This window comes from Anopheles maculipalpis, chromosome 3RL (genome assembly GCF_943734695.1).
Source record: "Anopheles maculipalpis chromosome 3RL, idAnoMacuDA_375_x, whole genome shotgun sequence".
Taxonomy (NCBI): Eukaryota; Metazoa; Arthropoda; class Insecta; order Diptera; family Culicidae; genus Anopheles; species Anopheles maculipalpis.
Genome location: NC_064872.1, coordinates 61,588,704 through 61,614,543, shown reverse-complemented (window position 1 = coordinate 61,614,543; position 25,840 = coordinate 61,588,704). Strand labels below are relative to the sequence as shown.

At 43.7% G+C, this 25,840-nt stretch overlaps 3 protein-coding genes across 3 annotated transcripts in view; all 3 read right to left on the bottom strand.

Moving 5' to 3' along the window:
* LOC126562401 (arrestin homolog) overlaps positions 1-25,840 on the bottom strand; it is a 413,496-nt gene that overhangs the window by 163,502 nt on the left and 224,154 nt on the right. The window lies entirely within an intron of this gene.
* LOC126562338 (PDZ and LIM domain protein 3) overlaps positions 1-25,840 on the bottom strand; it is a 427,281-nt gene that overhangs the window by 228,101 nt on the left and 173,340 nt on the right. The gene's annotated exons all lie outside the window — the stretch shown is intronic.
* Positions 21,151-24,741, bottom strand: LOC126561464 (GPI ethanolamine phosphate transferase 3). The gene is made up of 3 exons (XM_050217629.1): positions 24,556-24,741; positions 21,413-24,481; positions 21,151-21,345 (listed from the first exon to the last, which is right to left on the bottom strand). Exons 1-3 carry the CDS (start codon positions 24,736-24,738, stop codon positions 21,151-21,153), a joined length of 3,447 nt encoding a protein of 1,148 aa, XP_050073586.1. The 5' UTR covers positions 24,739-24,741.

Genomic DNA, 25,840 nt, shown 5'->3' with positions numbered 1-25,840 from the left:
TTGGTGGATGGGGATGGAATGAAGATTAAGGCAACGAACCAGCCAGCCAGCCATCGTCACTCGAGGATCGAGGTAAAGTAATGGGTTTTCATGTAGCCGTGAAAAAGCAACAAGATATGGTGTGGTATAGGTTGGTTAGATCGTGAAAGATTCGTCAATTTCTGTTTGCCTCACTTAGGCAGCCATTACTAACGGTGTCAAGTAATGGTACGGTGGGATAGGTTAGAATGTAGGATATTTCAGGGATGGCGAACGTGATATTACTGTTTAGCTTGAAGAATACTTCTGGTTGTAAGTTTGAACATCATCATGTTTGCATAAAAACATGAACTATCTAATCCATCATTAGTTATACAGAATACGAGTCGTGCACCCTCAATGTATTGAAATAATTCTTGACAAAAACTTCTGAGGAACAAACTTGTTTCGCGTCCTAGGTTATTCTATTTTCTACAAGTCCACTACTCCACTTGAAGCTCTAAAACTTTACCTCAAGCCTTTCTGGCAGACGCTTCAATGGCATCACTCCATCTCAAGCTACCACTCCTTCACTGTCTGTGTGAATGGAATAAAAAATACTTCAGGTTGTCCTAGGTTGGAGCTAGGTTGTCCGGTATCATTCGCGTGTTCAGTGTATTGCATCAAAAATAAAAATAGAATGCGTTCCTCCGGGTCCTCTATTATGTCCATGTATTACACCATGTGATAAGGTACACGGATCACTGTAAGTTCATCAAGATGATGGGACATTTACAGTTTCTGTAAGTTGTGAAATTGCTCGAATGCTGCCTTTTACTTTTTAGGCAATGTTGTTGCGTCTGCGTCTGTTGCGTCTAACTTCGTCTAACTTATACATGTTGAACTTTGTAGAACTTGTAGAGCTACAAAAGAAGATTGAGACTCATTTAAAGAAAAAGTGGAAAGAACACCAAATACACAATGATTCATTTGGGTTGAATTCTAACTCCTTGCATCGAGCATTCCGTGATGTCTGATTGTCTGATTATACATGTCAATCCAACGGTGACAACCACAAATATTCGCTCATTTTAATAATAATCCCTCGTCAGAATCACATATGTACTCTTCAAACTCTTTTCTGTTGGCTGGTTATGACAAGGCCGTTGGCGCAGATCCGTGGCAGAAGCCGGAACCGGAATCGTGGGTGTGCTCCGTAGCGCCCATAACTAATGGGCAATTTAGAGAGTTAATTAATTAAATTATTTTTTTTTAAATATTTGATCCATAATCTCCATAAAGCTACGATCCACAAAGCTATACCAAACATATTGCCCATTTTTTCCTGTCCCAATAATTTACAAACCATAGTTTGACACCTCGGCCATTCTCCTGGCTCCTGAATTCCCGTTGAAAGTCAAAAGGTTACCTAAGCCCATTCATGGTCCGCTCGTTCGCTTCTACGAGGGCTGATACCGGCAAAAGGTGTTACCAAAGTGGTGCTCGTTCAGTTATCACGTGGTGTAACTGGTTTAGACGGAATCTAATAGATGCCATCATCACATCGTTCTACAGCTCTTTCCACGCTGTTCAATTTAACGACCTGGCAAAAGACATGGTCTGTTGCATTTTCTTGAAGTGATTCTATAAGAATGAGATCGTTTACTTACATCTTAATGGGTATTGTTTTAAGCTCAGGAGCACGGAAGTGTAGCTAGTTTGTAGCTTTGATTAGAACTCTGTCTTATCTGTAATTTTTATGTGCAGCGGTTGTAAAACATTACCAGATAGGAGTGTGAGAACGGTTATTGCTAAAGATTACACGCTTTATCAGAATTTGATTTGCAGACATTCAGGCAGCTTTTTGCCTTACGGGGGAAACTTGAACCAAGCCAAGCCTGTTTGCTCTCATCTCTCTCACGAAAGACGGTTTCGCATTCCAACAGTTTGTACCGATTTCTAATGTACCACCTCTCGTCTGTTGCTTTTTTTCCGTCCCTGCAACACAACCGCACATGTTGATAGACGCTTCAATTCAACACCACTGACACCGTTGTACCATTGAGCGACACGCACGCAAGGTTAGCTAGTAATTTGTCACCGAAAGCGTACGCGAAAGGTAAGGTGTTTGGAATTAATGTTCCCGTCCATGGGCAAGGATGTCAAGCCGCTCAACATACTCTCACACACACACACACGCGGGGTGAGCTCACGCAATATTCCAAGAATACATCCATTTTGGGATGCAATTTTTGCTTCATCCATCGTCGCTTATTATCGCACATGCGAACGGTACCGGTGTCTATGCTCTCGGTGCATTTCCATAATGTTGCACTCGGGCAAATAAACCCCCTGCATCGGTGACTTTGCGATGCATTTGCATACGGATCCATTCCCGACACCGAGCCGAGCCAACTTGAAGAACTGCACTGAATTGCGTCATTTTGTAGTGTGTGCGGGGCGGTACTGACACTGCACAAGCGACATATTGCACAGCACTGCAACTGCATACAGCACCATTCCGGTGCTGGATCCTGTCCACAGTCCAAAGCGTGGCGGCGACAGACGCAATTATTAAGTGAAACCTTGCGCCGAAAAGGTGAACATGCTATAGCACTTTATGGGGTTTCTAATACCGTTCCAAACCTCCTTTATCAACCTCCGGGAGATTCGATCACATTCTTGACAGAGAGATCCATTTAACGCTGGATTTGATGTTATCGCTGGGGCTGGAACAACCAACCGCGAGCGCACGTATTGTTGGTGCCGCGAGACACATCACGGGATCGAATGGTTTGTCTTTGATCGTAAGCGCCGATCGGATCGCAATCGCGCCTGAAGGCTTACAATGTTTCGGATACGGTGGATTATTATTGTTTCCCATGTTTTTAATGCACACGGGCACTAGTAGTAGTAGCCATGGTATAGCCGTGTCATGATTGTGTGTTGCGATCGTGGCTGTGATTTGTTGATCTTAATCGAAAAGTGAAACCGTGCGGATGATTAAGATGAATCAGATGTCGAAAAGGGGTAATTTTCTGTCAAAGAGTGATATTGTCGTCGTACAAAAAAGGTTGAGTAATTTGTTCATCAATTCTGCGGTTTTGTCGTTCTTGATTTTGTTTTTTATTATTATATATTAATTTTTTTTAATTTTTTAATTAGAAATTTATTTAGTTGAATAACTAGTTTGCAAGTTATTGTAGGTTTTTTTACACCTGAATCCATACACATTTAACTCATACATGCTAAAATCTAAATCTAAACCTGATAAAAAATCCACTAGAAGATGTGGATCGTAGTATAAGCTTTGGCGATTCTTGCTATTAAAAGTCTGTTAGAACAGGGAGGTCTCACATTTTGACAATTATTTAGAAGGCTCGAAACTCCATAAGGGACTGTGCATCTCGATGATCGAGATGTTAGCGGGCCCAATCTGAACACGGCAGGATCGTATCAAATCTCATATGGACCCCGTACGCAGGACTAATCGCATAGACTATGTGATTGCCTGAGGCTCTCTTAAAAATACCATAATAAGGACCCCATAATAAGGTCTAGTCAACGGATTTGCTGTGTTAAGGTCCTTCAAGGTCCATGTTGCTAAGGACCACTCCATTAGCCATCCAATCCTTAAGTATGTTTCACGCGTATATTCTTTAAACCGTACTCATTGATCCCGCTCCCTATCTGTTCAAGAATTGATCAAGCAAAACATTTCATTTGTCAATAAGGTTTGCTGTTTGGTTTTGTCATTTTTATTTTACCGAAGTTTGGTGAAGCAAAGGCAATACTCAAGAGAGGAAATAAGACAAAATAAAGATGCATACTTGAGCGACCAGATCAATCATACACGTGATATTCTCAGGACGGTAGGACGAGAACGAAAACGGTGCGTGGTTACATATAGATAAATGGATGAGAGTGAGGCAGGAGCATCGATGGCATTAAGAAGAAGGGAAGCAATACGGTATGCTTGAGCATGTGTGCGACAAGATTCTAAGGGCTCTAAGACCCAGCAAGAGACAGCGTACAGGATACGATGGCAACGCTGAGCTAGAAGTGCCAAATACATTGCGCATGACAAAGCGAGTGGAAGTCCTCTTAATCCACTCCGCCATTGCTGTGGCTCCCACGCTCGAGGGGAATCAAATTACTGAGGTATATTTCACTATTCTACTGAGGTATACGATGAGTCTCGATGAAGTCTCTGTTCGTTTCCATAGTCAGAATCGAACAGAGACTTCAAACACTCTGGGATAGATGAGGGAATATCATTAGGACCAGGCGAAAAAGAGAGCTTAAGATTGAGTAGCGCCGTGTGAACAATCAGTCTGCTCAGAGGGGTGCAATGACAGTCAAAGGTATTGAACTACCGGTGAGAAGGACCAGTTGCTTGAAACCCATAGGTAACTGTAGGAGCCAAAAACACACTGGCTAAATGTTCACCAAAATAGGCCACATATTTCGAAGCAATAATCGCTCCAAGAGAACCGGGTTGATCGGGTTGGATCGAGTTGAGGTGTTCTACAAAAAAGGCACGCGGCCCTAAGACGCATCCAAAGGTACGTCATACATCCCGATCGAAAAAAAACTGAGAGATTTATCACCGATTTTCCACGGGAATGTATTGGTTTTTCCTTCATAACTAGATGAAGGGGTGGAGGGATCGGGTTGAGGTGTTCTACAAAAAGGTGGATAGATCTAAGACGCATCCAACGGTAGGTCATTCATTCCGATCGAATTAAAACTGAGCGAGTTATCACCGATTTTCCACGGGAATGTTTTGGATTTTCCGTGATAACTGGGTGAGGGAGTGGAGGGATCGGGTTGAGGTATTCGACAAAAAGGTGGATGGACCTAAGACGCATCGAACGGTAGGTCATTCATCCCGATTGGACCAAAACTGAGCGAGTTATCGCCGATTTTCCACCGGAATGTTTTCGATTTTCCGTGATAACTGGGTGAGGGAGTGGAGGGATCGGTTTGAGGTGTTCTACAAAAAGGTGGATAGATCTAAGACGCATCCAACGGTAAGTCATTCATCCCGATCGAATCAAAGCTAAGCGAGTTATCACCGATTTTCCATCGGAATGTTTTGGATTTTCCGTGATAACTGGGTGAGGGAGTGGAGGGATCGGGTTGAGGTATTCGACAAAAAGGTGGATGGACCTAAGACGCATCGAACGGTAGGTCATTCATCCCGATTGGACCAAAACTGAGCGAGTTATCGCCGATTTTCCACCGGAATGTTTTGGATTTTCCGTGATAACTAAGTGAAGGGGTAGAGGGATCAGGTTGAGGTGTTCAACATAAAGGTGGAGAGGCCATAGACGCATCCAACAGTAGGTCATTCATCCCGATCGAACCAAAACTGAGCGAGTTATCACCGATTTTCCACCGGAATGTTTTGGATTTTCCGTGATAACTGGGTGAGGGAGTGGAGGGATCGGGTTGAGGTATTCTACAAAAAGGTGGATGGACCTAAGACGCATCCAACGGTAGGTCATTCATCCCGATCGAATCAAAACTGAGCAAGTTATCACCGATTTTCCACCGGAATGTTTTGAATTTTCCTTCATAACTAGGTGGAGGGGTGGAGGGATCGGGTTGAGGTGTTCAACATAAAGGTGGAGAGGCCGTAGACGCATCCAACGGTAGGTCATTCATCCCGATCGAACCAACACTGAGCGAGTTATCGCCGATTTTCCACCGGAATGTTTAGGTTTTTCCTTCATAACTAGGTGAGGGGGTGAAGGGATCGAGTTTGGGGTGTTGGGCAAAAAGATGCGTGACTTTAAGACGCATCCAACGGTATGCCGAACGCCAAGATCGGACTAGGAATGGCCGAGTTATCACCGATTTTCCATGGGAATGCTGCTGGCAGATTTCCTCCCCTTCTCCCCTACCCAGGTGTTGGAAAATACCCGTTAGTTTCATTTAATATTCAAAACCATGTTTTAGAGGTGTTTTTAAAAGATAGTTCAAGAAAGAAATAAAAATGTGACTAAAAAACTTCAAATGGACAGACAAACTTAATTTCGATCGAAAAAATATTTGTCGTGACGGAAAGAAAATAATTTTCTGGCCACTTTTAAAACTTCCATTTGCTACCTCCTCGAATTCATGTTCTCCTGTTACTCCTGGTCGGATTTTGCCGCATCGAAAACCGACCATTTTTGGCACAAAAATCCGACCAGGAGCGACTGATAGTAACAGGAGAACATGATTTCAAGGAGGTAGCTCGGGTTGGCCAAAAAATTCCAAATACAGTTTTAATTTTCGAAATCCAAGTCAAAGTTGAGTTGCAAATTTAATGTTTAGGATTCAACTTTTGATTTTGATTCGGGATTTTAAAACTGATTTTGCATTTTAAGATTGGATTTGGAAATTTTCGGCCGACCCGAGCTTCCTCCTCGAAATCATGTTCTCCTGTTACTTCAAGTCGATCCTGGTCGGATTTTTGTGCCAAAAATCCGACAATTTTTGTGTGGCAAAATCCGACCAGGAGTAACAGGAGAGCATGAATTCGAGGAGGTAGCAAATGGAAGTTTTAAAAGTGGTCAGAAAATTATTTTCTTTCCGTCGTGACAAATATTTTTCCATGCCATTTTAAGAGTGCTTTCAAAATCAGTTTGTTGATCCTCATTTTTGTTTCTTTCTTGAAATATCTTTCAAAAAGACCTCCAAAACGTGATTTTTAGTGTCGCAGGAGACTACGGGGGATTTTCCATGGACTCCCGGGAAATTATGCCACCAGCATTCCCGTGGAAAATCGGTGATAACTCGCTCAGTTTTAATTCGATCGGAATGAATGACCTACCGTTGGATGCGTCTTAGATCTATCCACCTTTTTGTAGAACACCTCAACCCGATCCCTCCACCCCTTCATCTAGTTATGAAGGAAAATTCAAAACATTCCGGTGGAAAATCGATGATAACTTGCTCAGTTTTGATTCGATCGGGATGAATGACCTACCGTTGGATGTGTCTATGGCCTGTCCACCTTTTTGTAGAACACCTCAACCCGATCCCTCCTACTCTTCACCTATTTATGAAGGAAAAACCAAAACATTCCCGTGGAAAATCGGTGATAACTCGCTCATTTTTGGTGCGATCGGGATGAATGACCTACCGTTGGATGTGTCTATGGCCTGTCCACCTTTTTGTAGAACACTTCAACCCGATTCCTCCACCCCTTCACCTAGTTATGAAGAAAAAACCAAAACATTCCCGTGGAAAATCGGTGATAACTGGCTCAGTTCTGGTCCGATCGGGATGAATGACCTACCGTTGGATGCGTCTTAGGTCCATCCGACTTTTCGTAGAACACCTCAACCCGATCCCTCCTCCTCTTCACCTAGTTATGAAGGAAAAACCAAAACATTCCCGTGGAAAATCGGTGATAACTCGCTCAGTTTTGGTCCGATCGGGATGAATGACCTACCGTTGGATGCGTCTTAGGTCCATACACCTTTTTGTAGAACACCTCAACTCGATCCCTCCTCCCCTTCACCTAGTTATGAACGAAAAACCAAAACATTCCCGTGGAAAATCAGTGATAACTGGCTCAGTTTTGGTCCGATCGGGATGAATGACCTACCGTTGAATGCGTCTTAGGGCCGCGTGCCTTTTTTCGTAGAACATCTTCAAATCATCTTCATCGACGTAAAATTCAATGCTAGAGCTTTCTAACAATTGCAAAATAATTGGGTAAGGTGGCAATGGATTAATATCAAGTCCATGCACTTACCTCACGATCACGAAACGTATTTGTACCCTCTCAAATCGAGCTGCAATGGTAACACCTGATGGATTCCATGGCAATATTCCAATAAAGGATGTACCAGACTACAGTAAAGGGCTTTCAGGCGTGGAGGATCAGACATTTCGGAGGTTATTCGTCTGAATAAGCGAAGAGATCGTATGTTATGTTTGGCATGTCCAGTGGTAACACTGTGCTGACAAGCGTTTAGTAAGCAATTACTTTGGGAAATTGAGCATAGAAAAATAAAAGATTCTAATTTTTTTCACAAACACATGAAGAAGAATGATTACCACGCAGAAAGAAGAAGTTCATTACCACGAACCGCCTTCACTACGTATTAGTACGTTTCTGACCACTTACTAATTGTGGTAAGGATTAGTACAAGTATGATAATTAACAATGATAAGAGTAGCATTATTCGAAACTGCTTATCGGGACGCTTTACATATTTTTATTTCTTTTTCTATTACTGGTCAATGAAGAAACGATTTGAAAACCCATGGCAGTCGACAAGAAATGTTGGCAACCGCCCTCTGTCTGAAGTCTCTCTACTGTTGTTGGGTTTGATCTTCCCTGGAATACGCAGCTGTGGTCTGGTCTCCTCCAGGACTTCAACCGCGATGGCCAGACGGGAGAGTGTTCAACGCAAATTTACGCGTGTAGCTGTACGGCGCTTCCATATCGGTTGTCATCTGGCTCTTCCTCCCTATTCTGTTCGCTGTTGCCTTCTTGGACTTGAACCCTTGGAAGAAAGATATTGCCATGAACTAGATGTTCCGCCTCTCCTGTCCGTTATTTCCCTTTACGTTCCTTCTCGTCGCTTTCGCGATAGGCCTCCACTATACATCCCATCCCGCCACACTCTGTACGGCTCGAACGACCTCCATCCGTCCGTCCGTCTGCGCGACTCTTCCTTCCTTTCTTCACAATCCTTCCTAGTGCCTTCTCTTTCCATTAGCTACTTTAGAATATTTTTTGTTAAGCCATTGTTGGTAGACAATTGAATATAATAAATGAATAAATATTACACCTACACAAACGGTTAAAAGTGTCATTTCTCGGCCATTTCGTGGAAGAAAATGTATTCCACCAATGAGAATGCTAAATATTGCTATATTTAGTTATGAACAATACGACAAGGTTGCCAATGAAATAACAAGGTTTAAGGTTTAAGTGCATTTCAAAGTTTCCATGCGTTTGCATGCATCCCAGAATGTGCATGCATCCCGGAGTTTGAGTCATAAAGGTAGGTCCTACCGAGCCTTGACTAGTTACAATATATTATTACATCATCAATACACAGTTCAGTACACTTTCCTCGTTATTCAGATCTTTTCTTCTTCTTCTTTGGCCTGCTCAGGATTGAGCACGTCGTGTCGACATGGCCAGGTCTCCAATCAATCAGTTGCCAGGAAACTCGATCTAGGGCTGTAGTCCTCCATCCACGGCTGCATCCGATCTCCGACAGATTAGACTTCACTTGATCCAGCTACCGAGTTTGCTGTGCTCCTCTACACCTCGTGCCGAACGGGTCGCTGACGAGCACCTTCTTGGTGGGGTATGAGTCCGGTATCCTCATCACCTGCCCCAGCCAACGTATCCTTCCGGCTTTGACTACCGTCAGGATATCAGCACCGCCAAACAGCTCAGCTAGCTCGTAGTTCATTCTCCTTCGCCGCACGCCCTGCTCGCACACACCCCCAAAGATACTCCTTAACACCCGCCGTTCGAAAATGGCGAGTGCATTGGCGTCTTCCGTCAGCATAGTCCAAGACTCGTACACGTAGAGGACTACCGGACGTATCAAGGTGCGGTAAATCGTGCATTTCGTGTGTTGTTTTAGTCTTCTGGATCGCAGGAGTTTGTGGAGTCCGTAGTAGGCACGATTCCCCTGAACAATGCGTCTTCGGATTTCGCTGCTTACGTTGTTTTCCGAAGTTACAATCGTACCAAGGTGTACCAGAACTCCTCTACCACTTCGAGATCGTCGCCGTCAACTGATACTCTGCTTCCGAGTCGAGCTCTATAACGGTCATATCCTCCGGCAAGCTGGTATTTTGTCTTCGCATTCGCATTGATGCTCAATCCAATTCTATTGGTCTCGCGTTTCAGTCGGGTGTACGTCTCGTACACCGCCACAGTTGTCCGTCCGATGATGTCGATGTCATCCTCGAAGCCAAGGAATTGGAGAGATCGGGTGATAATCGTGCCCCGGATGTTGAAGTCCACGCTTCGCATGACACCCTCCAGAGCGATGTTGAACAACAAACAGGATAGTCCGTCTCCTTGCCTCAGACCCCGGTGAGTTTCGAACGATTCCGACAGCATGCTCGAAACTCTCACCTTGCACTGCACCCCGTCCATAGTGGCCTTTAGCAGCCGTACCAGCTTCCCAGGGAATCTGTACTGCTGCATGGTGTTCCATAGTTCGGTCTGATCTATGGTATCGTAGGCCGCCTTGAAGTCAATGAAAAGGTGGTGCGTAGGAATCTGGTGCTCCCGGCATTTTTGGAGGATCTGCCGTAGAGTGAAGATTTGGTCGGTTGTCGATTTGCCTCCAACAAATCCAGCATGGTAGCTTCTGACGAAATCTGTAGCAAGGAGCTCCAGTCTGCAGAAGGGTATTCGGGACAGGATCTCTGCACAGTCCATCCTGTCGCCCCTTTCTGTACACCGGGTGTATGACACCCAGTTTCCTTTCGTCCGGTAGTTCTTCCTGATCCCAAATATTAACAATCAGCCGATGCATGATGGCGGAAATCCTCTCCGGACCCATCTTGAACAGTTCGGCCACCAGCCCATCGCTGCCAGCTGATTTGTTGCATTTCAGCTGTTTGATGGCATTGATGACTTCGTCCAGGGATGGCGGGGGTACCTCATCATCGTCATGCTGGCTGTCGTAGTTCGAATCAGATCTTTTATTAGATTCGAATAATCTTAAATTGATCAGAATGGATTGCTCGAAGCGGAAACAAGTACAAATGTTCAACGTAGCTGCGCGAATCGTCGACGAAGGGTTAAGAGTTGTATCAGTTGAATCATATTTATCTCTATATTATGATCGTTTCGTAGTAGATCACTCATTAATTTGTAGAGAAATTATTTATTTTTGGCATACAAATGCATCTCCTATGCATCAAAATTGTTATTGTTCGCCTCAGTCTACTGCATTTTGCTCGCCATTCGTGCATAAGTTACAAAATTACAGTTTTGATTTATTTTTAATTTATTTTCTGCTTTTCAATCATTCTCCTTCGTGTACCAAGAGTGTGTGTGTATATATAGTCGAGAATTTTGATGCTAAACGATGCGATAATTGTTTTCCGTAGCTCATCAACCCGTAAACGCCCTCGGTTTGCAATGGATGAAACGGCCGGATTGATTTAGTTTACGCTTACCATCACGTACCCTGAGGGTACATTTGCATCAGGGCGCTGATGATTCAGTGGCGGATAAATATTTTGGAAGCGAATAGTTTGTGTGTGTGCGTGCCTTTACTTCTTTGGCCATTTTTTTTCTGGGGCGGATATTTGTGACGGACAAAAAGCACACGCGGACTACTATCCCCAGCGGCATGAGTCAACCGTTGAACCGTTGAGAAATTTTTTGGAGGGTGGCAGAATGGCCCAAAAGCGAACTCCAATGCTCCCCTGACGAGAAAGCCGTTTTACAATTTATGTCTCCTTTCGTGCCAAAAGCCCGAAACCAACAAAAAAAAAAAAAACCACCGGTTGAATCTGGCCCAGGGGGCATGTCAAAGAACGCCGTGGCATGTTCCGTTCTATTTGCATGCAGGCCCTGCCGTAGTAATCTGGCTACCCTCGATCCATCCCAAAAACTGTCATCCGTCCGTCCGTTCGTCCGTCAATCTGTGCGTGAAATGGCACGGCACGACACGATGTCTGCGTGTACAGTCGTCACTGTCGCGGATTGGCTCAGATTTGCCAACACACACACACACCCCCTGTGACTCACGCACTCGTCTGCGAGGATGTGGAAAATAAAACTCAAAAACAAACAGTCCCGTCCACAAGGAATGCCGATGTTTATGCGTTCGTGGCCGCATAGGTCGTTGCATTTCGCGAACGGTTCTTCTTCCCGCCAGCGTTACATAATCGGAATGCACAGATGGGGAGGGCCCAGCGACCGTCCATAATTGAAGCATTTGGAGCAACTGTGGGGTTTTGAGATGCCGACGGGTTTGATAAGCTGTAGGACAGAAGAATCTCTCGTGACGGAGATTGGCATAGAAGGCGGCACAGGAAGCGGATGAATGAATGAAGAGAAATTATTGGCGCAATTAGTGCGTTTGATTCGAAAACCAGATTTGTTTGTGACGGATGGTAATGGTTTGTTTCATTGTATGGTTTGCTTTTTATTCAGCGTTACTTCGAACTTAGTAATGTGTATTGAGTTTATTAACTATATTTCGTTCCCTGTTTTTCCATCTTCCCTGGCCCTGGCGCTGCATCTTTATTGTTCTAAATCAAGAGCGAATTTAAAGCTACTTAAAGTAAGTATCAAGAATGCATTTAATAGCTCGTATTAATCGTATTTTTTCTATGCAAATAGTAATATGATTGAAAACATTCTCCCAGGCATTTCATAAGAAGGGTTTAGCTAAGCGACAACTTTATTTAAGATTGGAAAGTTAATTGTTTCGGCCTTCTGGGCGTAATTCATTGTAATTCACACCTGAAATCCAGTGGCAAAGGGTGTTGAAGCTCACATGGCACTTCCCATTGTACATAGAACAGGACTGTCCAGTAAGGAGATAACTAAATTGAAAGAGTTTAAGTGTGAATCGATTGGTGAATCGGTACGATGCAGAGCAGGGATTCATAAAAATCGGGGCTCAGCACATAGATTGTGCTGAGAATCCCTCGAATATAGGCTCTGTTGCCACAAAGTATCCGTGCTCTCGGACGGTGCGATCTAGCAGCTCGCATACCATTCACTACCTACAGACTCAACCTTCAGTGTGCTCAGTCTGCTCCCAGATAGAGACTCTGGAGCACATTGTAGGTTGCCCTGTGCTCTAGGGTGTCTAGTGTTTGGATCATACTGATGGAAGGCTATGGAAGCCATCGTTCCAAACCACAACCTCAATTTCCCTTTCCTTATCTTACCTATTTTAAATCACATTAGCATAAGTAAGAGGATTCCCATCCTACGTTTGTTTGCAAACTACATCATCCACATTGTTGGACACAACAATGCTGTAATCGATTAAACTATCCCGCCCTTACATGTACCCCAGTTTTTGAGTTGTTTTAAGTAAACAATTTTTTATAAAAAAAAAATCAGTGACATAAGTTAAGTAGAGAATAAAATACATTAAATTCCCCATATTCAAAACCAACTCATTGTAACCCGGTTCCGAATTCTTGACTTTCTTCCAAATTCTTCGGACTTTCTTAAGTACTCTTACACGCATACTTACTTACTTTTCAGGTTGTACAATCCTCGATACCACTTCCAGGTCGGGCGCTGGTGACAAAGTTCATGTTTCAGAGCTTTTGTATGCAAGTACAAGGTCTAAGATTCTCCAGAAGTCTTAGTTTTATTCGATGCGACAGTTGTTTCGAATGATAAAGTTTCCTCATGCTTCGTACTCTAGACTGCCCAACATTGCTATGAATTAATAGGAACTGCTCCGACAAGAGCTTGTTGCGACTTTTCCAACATAATCAGGTGTAATTCATCACAAGGCTGTTTAATTATTTTTCTAACTACTCGAAAATATTTCAAAATAGTCGGCCGATAACTGTAAACTCGTACCGAGTCAAAGTGGCTCTATTAAGCTCTAGAATGCTCCCAGTAGTTTCTGATTGCTCGAAAATTTTCGAAATAAAACTAATTCAAACTGATAATACAACATCAATGTGTTCTTGAAGCGAGAGTGAACCTTGTTAGTTCTCATTCCCATCTCGAACTTGATGTCTTGATGGCTAAAATATCCGGAAGGAATGTAATCGACTCTCTTCCTCTTCGTGGCTTTACAATAACTACTAGGACTTGGTACTACTATGCCAAAGAATGATTTACTAGACATGCTGATGCCACGTAATTGGATTGTCCGTCCTCACTACGAGAGAATGGTCCGGATGCGATTTGAACTTACGTTTACGAAGGATTACGTTTTAAATGAAGCACTGTTAGACAGCCAGAGCTCTTGCATAGTCTCGCGTTCGAATCTGATCTTAATCGGATTACCTCGTAGCATAGCTTACTAGACTCTATGATGTCACGTCAAAATTATTCTCCTGTAATGTGATGTAGCATAGAAAACTGCTACCAAACGTCTTTTTAATTTCTTTAAGGAAGTCCTGGCCGTGCTGCTAGCTAGATTAATTTTAACACCTTTCAAATTGAATTCACTTTACAGACGCTCGGACCGAGTGCGTGGCAAAGTGTTGCACTTCGGCCAATAAAACCATTTTTTGCCAATGCTCACAGATCATTAATAACGCTTTCCTACTCGAAAGACGCATTTGACGCACCAAACAAACGCGTAAACACCGGCTCACCAGCCAATGGACACATGTGCGTATCTGTCCAGCAGTTCCTTCGCACAGCACGGCCAGCAGCGACCAGAAAAAAGGTTCACGCGAAAGATTTGCAATCGTCGCTAGCGTGGTTCGTTTTTTTTTTGTCGATTACTTTGCTAGTTTTTTTCTTTTACCCTTTCCCCCCTTTTCCACCGTCTGGTGAAAGCATTCTTGAGCGGCCACATCTGAATGGCACATTGCAAAACGTGCACTGCACTAGGGCCCGACCGGAGCCGCGCAACCGAGCGAGTTTTAAGAGCATATTCGCAAGCACGATGAAGAAGTGTTCATAACAACCCCCAGATGTTGGTCCACATTCCGATGCCGCGCACCCGATGGCGCACTGCTTTCCCTGCTTTATTTTGTTCCTGTTCTCACAGAGCACACGCAACACAGTCCAATAAACAGATAGCAAGATCAGAACAAACTTTTCACAGCGCAGAATGGGTCCCGTTCAGTATGAAGGCGCACGCACCACCACCATCTCATCTTCTCGGTGGAGAACAGTTCTGACTGCTCGATAATCAATCAATTTGTTGCTTTTCCCACCACACCACACTAGCGAGATGGGTGAGAAAATGGCGCAACTGAGGAAAAGCTAGAGGAAAAAAAAAAGATTTAAAGTTGGCAAAAGGGTGTCATCATATGGACGCTGTCTATCCTACCACAACTCGGAACCGAAACCATTTATCAAAAGACTTCCATCCAAACCGTCGGGTTAAGACAGTGTCCTGATTTGTGTGGCACAGCATGTTGTGCCACGTGGCCCTTCATCACGTGGCGATGGGCAAAAGGGGAAACAACTTCCTCTGTCAGCAGAATTGGGTTAAAATTTATTGCCCTCTCGGTTGTGTACAATGTACGATCGCTGTGCGTTGTGTGATCGTGCTGTTTATTTACGATTCGTATTTGGACAGTACACAGTTGGCGCGTACGGTTCTGTTTCCGGTTTCTGGCATTTCCGTGAACCCTGGCATTTCTTCGTTGACATTGAAAAGACACTCACGCGCAGTATTGGCGGGCGCTATCTGGATGAATCGGATCGATTGATTTGAACGGGAAATCGGGCCAATAAAGAGTCACCCATTGGAAATGAAGTAATGACGGCCTAGATGTAGGCCATGTAATAATCGGAAATGTGGAGCATAAATATTTATTGAATTAAATTGGGAACAATGTGCAAGCTGTTAAATTATAACGCAAACGTTAGTTTTATTCTTTACCAATATCTAAATAGATATTAGATTACTGTTTATTTGCGCTGGTCCTTTGGCCAAAGTGATAGTGGCATCTTCAGCAAGTGTCTTCACACGGTAGGATCGTTTCCAAATGTTCTAATAGTGAACCTTTCGGGAGGCTCGTCATAATTGCTATTAATACTAAATATAGATAAAAAATTAAAGGGTTTTAACTGTGCGAAATATCCACGGATTAGTAAGGCTATTGCGCACAACAATCTTAGTATGATTTTTTTTTCTTATGTTCCTTATCAGACAATAGTACATGAATGAATAAGACCACCTTACTGTACATTTTAAAATCAGCGTTTAGAATACCTATAATAGTGATAAACTTTCCAAAGTTTGGGTATAACATCAGAAATAATTAACCATAGGTTGACCATAGATCCGAGATTCGAATTGAGATTTTAAAAACTGAATAAGAGAGTTCTGTGCTACTTATTAGAGATTAAGAGACCTAGGATCCAAAATCAGGAGTCTGGAACCGCAGCTCCGGGTCGCTATTCCGTGATCTCAAGTCACGGAAAGCAGCGATCGCTGATCGCTGCTGTTGCATTTAGTTATGTGTGAGTTTTGTGAGGCATTCTAGTGATGATTATGATTCTCTAACAGAAACTTCTCTAATTTCAAAACGAATAAAGAAACACTAAAAGAAATATTTTTGTCAATTTCGTAATTTTTTTTTTTTTGCTCAGTGCATAAGAACTTTTGATTGAACAGTTTCAAATAAACGCTAAAAACTATTCTGATAAACTTAAAAAAAGGAAAAAACTCTACAATCCATTGCACTATGATGAACTAAAGCCGATAAAATAACCATTTCGATATCTCTGTGCTGACGAAAGAATATTTGCCAAAATTTCTTTTTTTGTTTGGCAACGGTAATGCCAACGTTAATGTAAATACTTTTGTTAAGTTTTAAGCTTTCTGTGTTGTCTAACGCTGTAGGCTTTTATCATACGTTAGAGCATAATTGGGACTTGAATTTAATCTTTAATGATCGTAGATTTCTTATGTATTCAGTTCCAAACTGTTTTGAAATAGATAATAGAATAAGAACACATTCATATCTGAGTTTGAAACTACGAGGGCTGACAATAAAGTAAGGTCTCCAATTATTTTTTCATAGAAAATGACATTTATTTACAAAAAGCGATACACCGTTGGAAAGGCCAAGGTTTTGGCTACTTTTCAACATAATCGCCATTTTTTTCCAACACCTTGCGCATCCGCACGATGAACTTGTCTATGCCGGCAGAATACCACTCCCCGTCCGCCTCGCGCAGCCAGGTGTTGACCTCTTCCTGAGCTGTTTCGGCACCCATCGGGCAGAAACTTTGTGATACTGCAAGTTGTTCACAAGGATATGACGGATTGTTTCGCTGCTACACACTCCTCCAAGCTTCTCTTCCAAGTCCCTAATTGTCGCACGGCGGTTTTTGAGCATTTCTGCCTCCACTGCTTGAACAATCGCATCCGAGACCGACGGTCGGCCACTTCTCTCCTCGTCGTGAACATTAGTGCGCCCGGAATTGAACTCGCAGCTCCACTTACGCAAGTTGTTTAAGTCCATACACTTTTCCCCGTAAACTACAACTAGTTGACGATGGATTTCAATAGGTGTCACCTTTTTCGCACTCAAAAAACGAATTACAGAACGCTATTCGCACTTGGACGCTGACACGAGGGGTACCTCCATCGTTGACGGCTGCTCAGCCAAGACTGAGCGGTCGGGGAAGCCTCACCCAGCAGCAAAGTAGTAGTGGAGGAACCAAGGAACACGGCGGTGTTGCCAGATTTCGCCTAGCGCGTGATCCGGCGAAGTTGCAGCGTTGGAGACCTTACTTTATTGTCAGCCCTCGTACTAACATATTTCGGAAAGGAAATGAGCATATCGCCATAATCTTCACCTCTCCTGCTACCCTAATTTAATAATCCGTTGATTTTCTGCACTTGCTTATGGATCCTGCGCCCTGTGGTTTATGATCCATGATCTTTATTTTCCAGATGTAAGAATCTATTTTCCAATCTAAGAATCCGCTTGTTCAAGGATCCAGATCCCGGTATTTGGAAAACTTTTCTAACCATTTCTAACCAAGTTCAAGGAAAAGGACGGACATCAAAATGTATGAAAAAGTTGAAAGTATATAGGTGGGCTTTTTTTAATAAGTATAATTTTGATTACATTGACTGTGAGTACAGTTTCCTGGGTTCCTGTTTCGATTCCCAAAATCGATACTACTGCACACGTTTATCCGCTTCGATCACGCGAATGCCTAATTACGGGCTATTATGTTTTTTTTTGACTTGTTAGTAGGTAAAAAAGAAAGCGAAAAAAATATTCTTGACCCTTGATCATATGAAATAAATGTTTTTCTTATAAATAACGCACTCTAATTTCTACGCAAATCAAACACACACCCGTGGAAGGCAAAATATCGTCGAGTAATGTAAACAATGCGCTCAAGTATGATGTATTACTTTTCTTCCCTAAGGTGGCACTAAAAGGTTTAAGAGTCGATGAGCAATGCAGGCCGTCTCTAGCGCCACTTAACGCTGCTAATGGAGATGCTCCGAACGCCCTTCCACTGGTTTCTCTGACAGCCGATGTCAAAAGCTGCCATGTGTAGGACCCAGTCAGGTGTGAAGAGTGTGTACCGTCGACCGTCCAAACTGTGCACCATAATTAAACACTCCATTACTGTCGAGATGTATACTTGCCGGTGGTATCTTACCGCAGATCGTGGGTCATATTCGCGTCTTAATCATCATCGCATCGCACGATAGCTCGCGATGAGTGACCCTTCGCTGGGTGGGAGCAAATCGAAAGTAACACGAAAATTAATCACCTTTCAATCCGTTCCTTTTGAATTCCGCTGCTCGATCAAGTACGTTTCATACACATTCGAACCGAGTGCTCTACTAGCTACGCGCACGCAAAGACCTCACCTGGGACAAGAAATGCAATTAAACGCATCGAACCGACTGCTGCACCTTGGACGCGATGTGTGCAACCGTTGCATAGAAATGTGTCCGTCGTTTGGCACGTAACTTCCATTACAACGGTGCTGACTTGGGGGTTCCCCTCCTAGAGCTGATCCATTAACGGTTGAAGATGAATATTTTTTTACTAGATGTGTGGTTGCGTTTAAAACACACAAAATAAAATAACAAGAGTCGCAAAATCACATCACACCAACAGTACGTGCAAACTAGTTGACACAATTGATGGCAGCACGTGATGCATATCGATGGCCGCCACCAATCAGATCCGATCAAGCACAAGCAACACGACGAAAGATGAGTCAGGCCTGTGCCGCATCGTCATAGCGTACTTTGCATACAAACGCCTGTGACCTGTGAGTGCAGGAATGCGTGTCTTGCGATGACAATCATCGATGATCCGACAAAGTTGTGCCGTGTGTCGATGGGATAGAATACGACCGGGGAAGGTTTAGGGTTGTTATTCCAAAAAGCCAAACACAATTGGTTCAATGTTGTGGCGCGAATGTGATGCGATGTGATTGCTATCATGCTTCGATAAAATTGCATTGTTTCCCGTTCGAAAACACCCGGAGCGCATTACACGAAGCGAATGGGTAAACATCGCACTCCTTCTAAACAACTAGTCACGTAATATTATCGGACATAAAATGTAATGACAAATGTTAAATAGCGTGGTGCAGTGTAAACAGCTCAGTACAAAATATGGAAGGTCTACATTGTTAATTAATTGCAAGAGGGAGAGAGCACTTTGTGTTTCCTGAAGGTTTGTCGGAATACAAGTGCATGGGTACATTAAGTCACGGAAGTTACCAATGGTAGACCAAGACCTCTTGAGATTCAAAGGTGTGAAAGGTGAGATAAAATAGAATTGTGCCACTATAGCGTCATGCGTTTTCATGTGTGCAACAAATATTTAGTGTCCACTCAGAGGAGTCTTCTATACTGAAGACATTGACGTCGATTTATAGATTGAAATCGGTTGAAGATGGCTAATTTGTTGAATAATTAAGGATGATCGTGCATTTGCACTTTAAAGGTATCCAAGATGAGAATCAGTTACATTTGTCAAGCTTTTAATGTAGAATGTTCTTCCCAAGCAAATATTAGTTACCTGGCGCTACAATTGCTGTACGATCTACTATAGAAGTCCTCGATAAAGGTTTACGGTTCGCTGTAAAATCTTGGTCTTTCTGGTGGACGAATCAATGTTATTAGAGGGAATTTTTTTTATAGAACATCATAGTTCCATTAATCTCTTGCAGCATAAGCGAATATAACTTCTGTAGTCTGATTTAAGCCCTTTCTGATGTACTGTTGTTTCCTACAAATATCACTCTTACTTGTAAATCGATGATTTTCGAAATCACTATGATCATACAATACCCTAAATGTACTAGATGGTAGTAGCACCGGTTTTCATACGACACAATCAAGTATCGAATGACATCAGAGCCTCATTCCTAGGAGTAATTGGTCATGGCTGTCATGTTTACTTATTGATACCATGTAGCGGGATAGTCAGTCCTTGATACGGCCGAACAGAATCTGTATTATCGAAAACGACAATTTCATCCATCGGACGGTAAGCCAGCATGATTTAATAGATCGTGAATTCAGAACGAAAATAAAGAAGACATACCGACTTTTCACTCTCAGCACATTGTTTGAGAAGAATCCCTGTTAATCCCTGGGTTAAACTATCCTTGAATTATCCATGTGTTATTTTGTAGTGTACAACAAAACTCTTTTGAAAAATATAAAAAATAAGTTTAGTATGTTTATTTCCTTCTAAGCTTCTTTTATGCATTTAATTTGCCTAAAGTATCTAATCATCTCTAGATTGAATTTTCTAAAGTAAGAAACAAGAAGGATTATCACAGTTCAAAATATACGAACCTCCTCTATGCCTTAAGGTGAAAAATTTTATAATCACCCAATCTCTGGAAAGATGTTGTAATAAGTTAAAGGACTAAACTTAAATAAAAATAACAGGCGACAGACAACGAATTTAAAAATTCTACCACGTGGAGTTAAACAAGTGAAGCGTTTTGGCGCTAGAATAAATTTTGAAAATTCAAACGCTTGATTAGCTACAACTAGCGCCCTCTATATGTGAGGAATTACATCTTGCGTTACGAATAACGAGCGAATGCTACCGCGTGTATCTACTCAGTTTTTTGTTTCTTAACCCCAGAAAACTCTTTGAATATATTTATTTGTCCAAAGATTTATTGGTGCAAATGCATAATTCAACGTAAACGCTTACCTATAACCCTACGGTTCGTGAGAAGGCTTCGCAAACTGTTCGCAAATTCTACAAACGCAGCTAATAGTCGTTCAATAGCCACTACAAACAACAACAAAAAAAAGAAAACTTATCTAACACAATGCACGACGCACGGTCTACTTCTTTGATATCCCTACCACGGACGAGGGAGCACTACACAATACCATTACGGTTTTCGTCGGAAGGTTGAGATACTGAACACAAGACTAGAAGTAGGTGGTACTGATGATGGGGATCGTATGTGGTGGATGGTGGAGAATACCGCCCGAATGACCGGTGAGAACCCGAGGAGCAGTTGTAAAATGCACGTGCCCGTTACTAACAGTGGCATTACCGTACCTATCGGCGCTTATTGATGGCTGTTATCAGTACACCAACTGACCGATGAACGCGTAACAGCAACAGAAAGCCAAGTATTACACCAACGAACATGACATAACTGGCGATACCTTCGTAGATGAATCGCGGGGCAAAAATCTTCCACACCATCAGATGTCGGCAGTGGAGCGTACAGGCAAACATGGCACAGAATATCTGCAAAAAACGAGAATAGAATTTAAAAAAATCCCTAACTAGGACATTTGGGAAAACCCGTCCTTACCCTTAGAGATTGCAGCAGAATCAACTGGCAAGCCGTTTTGAACACGGTACCAAGAAACAGCTTCTCATTTTCGTACAGATTCAGCTCACCCTTGGTGATGTCGAAATCGGCCACCGTTCCTTCGCTCGATTCTTCCGCCTTATTCACGGTGACGCTACGATACTCGACGCTTCCTCCTTCGGAAGTTATTTTACGCATCGTGTTGTTGCTGCTGGAATCCGTTCCTTTCGCTGTTGCTCCTCCTGCTCGTACTGATTGGGAGGAAGTTGCTGAACCTCCTCCAATCGGTGTCTTTGGTGTGATGGTGGGCCGTTGAGCCAACGTTGGCCACATGGTGTACACACAGAAGGGAACAAAAACAAGCAGTGGGAACAGTACCGACAGAAGAAACGTAACGGAAAATGTGTTGAGAAGCACAAGTGTTCCGGAAAGAATGTTACTGCCATCGAAATGATACGTCCGCCCAACGAATGCCGCATTCCAATCGATCTGCGATAGTGTGGGTTGATGTGCGGTTGCAAAAAATCCATACTGTTGCAGAATAACCCACGTAAGAAGCGTTGGGAAGGATGGTTGTATGCAGGCCGTTAGACTGGTGGATGATTGTTCGTACTGCAAAATGGCGGCAATTATGCCGTACGCCACAGCGACACTATTAACAATTATCAATCCCATCGTGCCGTGAGATCCGAGCAGCAGGGCCAGTGTAACGGTCAGGAGTGTACCGGTGGAGATAAAAACGGACGAATAAACTGTACCCAGCCCGCATACGATTGGGATGTCGGAGGACACACTATCATCGGTCGATCGTCCTCGATAGTTCTCCTTCAGCTGGCGGTAAATCTCAGGCGCTACGTTGCCTCGTTCACCGTACAGAACGTTCAGCACATCGGTCCGCTTGGGAAGTACGTACAGAAGCAGTGGCGTCGCGATTATTACTCCGATCTGTACCACCAACAGTCCGTAAACGACCCACGCCAGTGCATCAACGTGCAACTGCGGGATTCCACTCTGGACGCTCGATTTCGATACGGTAAAGTGTGCACAGGTGCAAACCACCGCTACGGTTGGACCATACCGTGCCAGAAGGACGTTCACACTCGTGCCGGTAAGATTTCCACACGCTCTCAGGTACAACCGGGCGCAGACAATGTACAGCACGAGGGCCACACACGGCACAACGTCAATTTCCGAATCGGTTCCTCTTCTACGCTGTCCTTCCGTGGGTGAGGTTGCCGTCGGTGCCTTTACCAGATGATCCGTACAGTTTGCTTGTTCCTCACGGCACCGGAAATAGCCACCGGAAACCCGTATCAGTACCAGCGCAAACAGTGTCAGCGCGACAAGCTTCGCTAGAGTAGACTTCCGCAAGGCTATCAATCGCATACGGGGGAATGCGAATCGACCACCCAAACGGTGCAGTTTGTAGAGTGTCGTCAAGAAGAATCCCATCAGCACGTACGACAAAATCTTCTGCTCTTGCACGATGAAACTATTCGCAAAAAACACGCACGTGGTGAAGACAAACGAAGCACGTGTGAGTAGGTTGGCGGATCGTTTCCAGCCCGCCATATTCTCGCTAATGGACACCCAATGGCGTACCGCTAGTAATGCCAGCAGACCAACACTTGCAACGGACCCGAACAGGATCACACCGTGCTGTGCGGAACTAAGTCCAAAAAGCTCATGGAAAACGTATCCCGTCTGGGAGGCTAAGAAAACCAGCAAAAATGCGTACGAGATGGTACCTTCCGTAAACATGGCAGACAGCTGATGGGGGGATGAGTTGACGATGAGAATTGCCATCGCAAAGCAACCGAGAAAGGTGATGAGTAGACCGTGCGAAATTAGTTGTGGATCAAACTTGACCCAAACACGCCGGTAGCCTTCGAGTATTCCCTTCAGATAGTGGCGCAAATCGCCGGAGAAACTTTGAAAGGCCGCCTCGGTGTAAACGCTGTTGACGCGCTGTGTTAGCATGAGGAACATGTTTTCCTCTTCATCGTCTAGTTCGGGCTCTTGTTCCGGATCCGTTGAAGAATCGGTGATGCGAGGTTCTCCGTACTGCTGGAAGTAGTTTTGAACCTGACGTGCATTTTGCCACAAGTGTACGAGTGCTAGCTGATAGCGAAGGAACGTATCGACTCGTGTGTCGGGTAGCAGCTGAAACATGATCTGTCCGAGGTTGGAATATGGAACGGGAACTCCCAGCATGGTAGCAAGCGTTGGTACCAGATCGATCTGTTGCATCGTATCGGCATGCCTATCGTACGCTCGTGTTAGCAGTGGGCTTCCTTTGGAGTACACAAACAGTAAGGATTCTACCTCATCTTGCGTTTCGCCGCCATGATCACCGGTTTTCGTCATCCCATGATCACCGATCACGAGTAGCGTCGTGCCATCCGCCATGCGCTCGGACACGTTCCGGATAACGTCATTCATTTCCCGTAGCTTCCGGCGCATCTCATCGTGCGACGGACCATATCGGTGTCCGCAGTGATCCACACCGAGAAAGTGCGCAACTATTAGATCCCAATCGGTTCGTCCCATCTCACGGGGAAGTTGCTTTTCTATCGCACTGTCCACCGTATCGAGGTCGTAAATGTTGAAGCTCGGAAGAGGATACTCGCGGGTGAACCGGTTCGGGAACAGTTCCGTCCAGGTACTATCGCCAAGGAACACCGTAGTCCGGTTTGCCCGTACCAACTGATCGATCAGATTGTCCTCATTAATCTCGGGCGAGGCAAAGTTCGATCCAATGTCGATAAATGTGGGCAAACTGCCGGTCGTTATGCCTTTCAAGCGTTGCAAGGTTGTGGTTGGTGGATCGGCCACAAACTTTAAGCGCCTACTATGATCCGGATGCTTACGCAACAGCTCCGACAGTATTGGAAGATTGTTTTCGTACGGTTCCGGGTGCGTGTTTTCCGGATTGAACAGTCCAAAATCGTACCGTAGTGCGTCGATTACGAGCAGAATAACACATGCTTTCGGTGGAAAGCAGATACCGGCAGCAATGTCAACATCCCGCAGGATGGAGGACACCTTCTCCGCTCCGCTACATTCACTCTGTTGAGGGAAGAAAAGCGAAACCGTCAATAAATAAAACCGAATTTGTAACCCAAAAGCACATTTTGTATAACCTTCTGAGTGGAACCATTTTTGCCATCACTTTCGCACCGGTACTGGTCGTAATTGATGCAACTGCTCACATTAGTCTGGGCCACGCGGGTTAGCAGAAATCCCTTCGAGAACAGGTGTATACCGGCACTTATCAGCAGTGAAAGCCACACAAGAACGAACACAAAATTTCTACTCTTTGCCATCCCTTTTGCCGGGTCCGGGATGGTAATGGACTTTCACGACCTCAACAGACTGCACTATCCGCAGCAAATCATCTGGCGCACCCTTGGATTGCACAATAGAGATGGGAGTGTGCGTTCGTGTGTGTGTTTGGTTGTAGGAAGGTTGTTTCTGGCGCAATCCCCTATCAGAACAAACAGCACGCAACGCAGGAATGCGCTAATTACGGTGATAATAAAGATATTAAGGTTGACGGCTTAGTTTCTTGCGATCAACCCAGACGAATTTTGCTAGCCTTTTTTCTGCCCGTTTTGATGCGTTTGCAATATACTTCTCTTTCTAACTAGTGGTATGGATGCAATGTTTACGTGCGGCGGTGGCTTCTCTGTCTGTCATTGTATTTTGATTCTGCTGTCAAAAGGATGCGCAGTTTAGGATTATGGGTCGAGAAGTTGAAAACGTGGTTGAATTTGAAATGGTTGAAAATTAAATAAATCGAAGAATTTTTATAATTTGACTAAATTATAAAAATGTTTGACTCAGTTATGGAAATTGAATGAGACTACATACTTTCATAAGTCAGTGATAAATTTAAGTATACTAAATGGCAAAGAGGAAAAGCAATAACATGCCAAAAAGAGATACAAATTAATCCACGTGTTTGCAACGTGACTTCTGAATTATTAGCAACGAAATAAAGCAAGTTCCAAGTTGTTTAACAATTATTTCTCCAGTATGCCATTCCATTTCGAAATGAATTACTCACAAACTTGCCTACAACTCCACCAAGTCATTTTTATCCTGGAAGACTTTCGAAACATTTTTGAAAAGAGTTTAAACGTTTGTGTAGCTCAGTCGTCTTAGTTGTATTGCAATGCTTTAATGTATAGTAAGTATGCCAAACGAGTTGTTAGATACTGCGGTGAGGATATTCAAACGGAAAATAATCATTTATGATAAATCTGAACGGAGGTCAAATTAGTAGTCACACCTCTACCAGCTCTTCATTGATTGAAAGGTCCTTCAAGGAGCTCTCATGACCATCGGTTACTATCAACAAATCTCCGCACGTGGTAGTTCGGCATTTGTCTGTCTTCTCTTCACGCTAGAACTCTATCGAGAGAA

Coding starts and splice junctions, on each gene's coding strand:
- LOC126561464 (XM_050217629.1), bottom strand. CDS start 24,738: ATGGCAAAGAGTAGAAATTTTGTGTTCGTTCTTGTGTGGCTTTCACTG. Junction 24,482..24,555: donor AAAATGGTTCCACTCAGAAG/GTTATACAAAAT, acceptor TTCCCTCAACAG/AGTGAATGTAGCGGAGCGGA. Junction 21,346..21,412: donor TTCTGCTGCAATCTCTAAGG/GTAAGGACGGGT, acceptor CGTTTTTTGCAG/ATATTCTGTGCCATGTTTGC.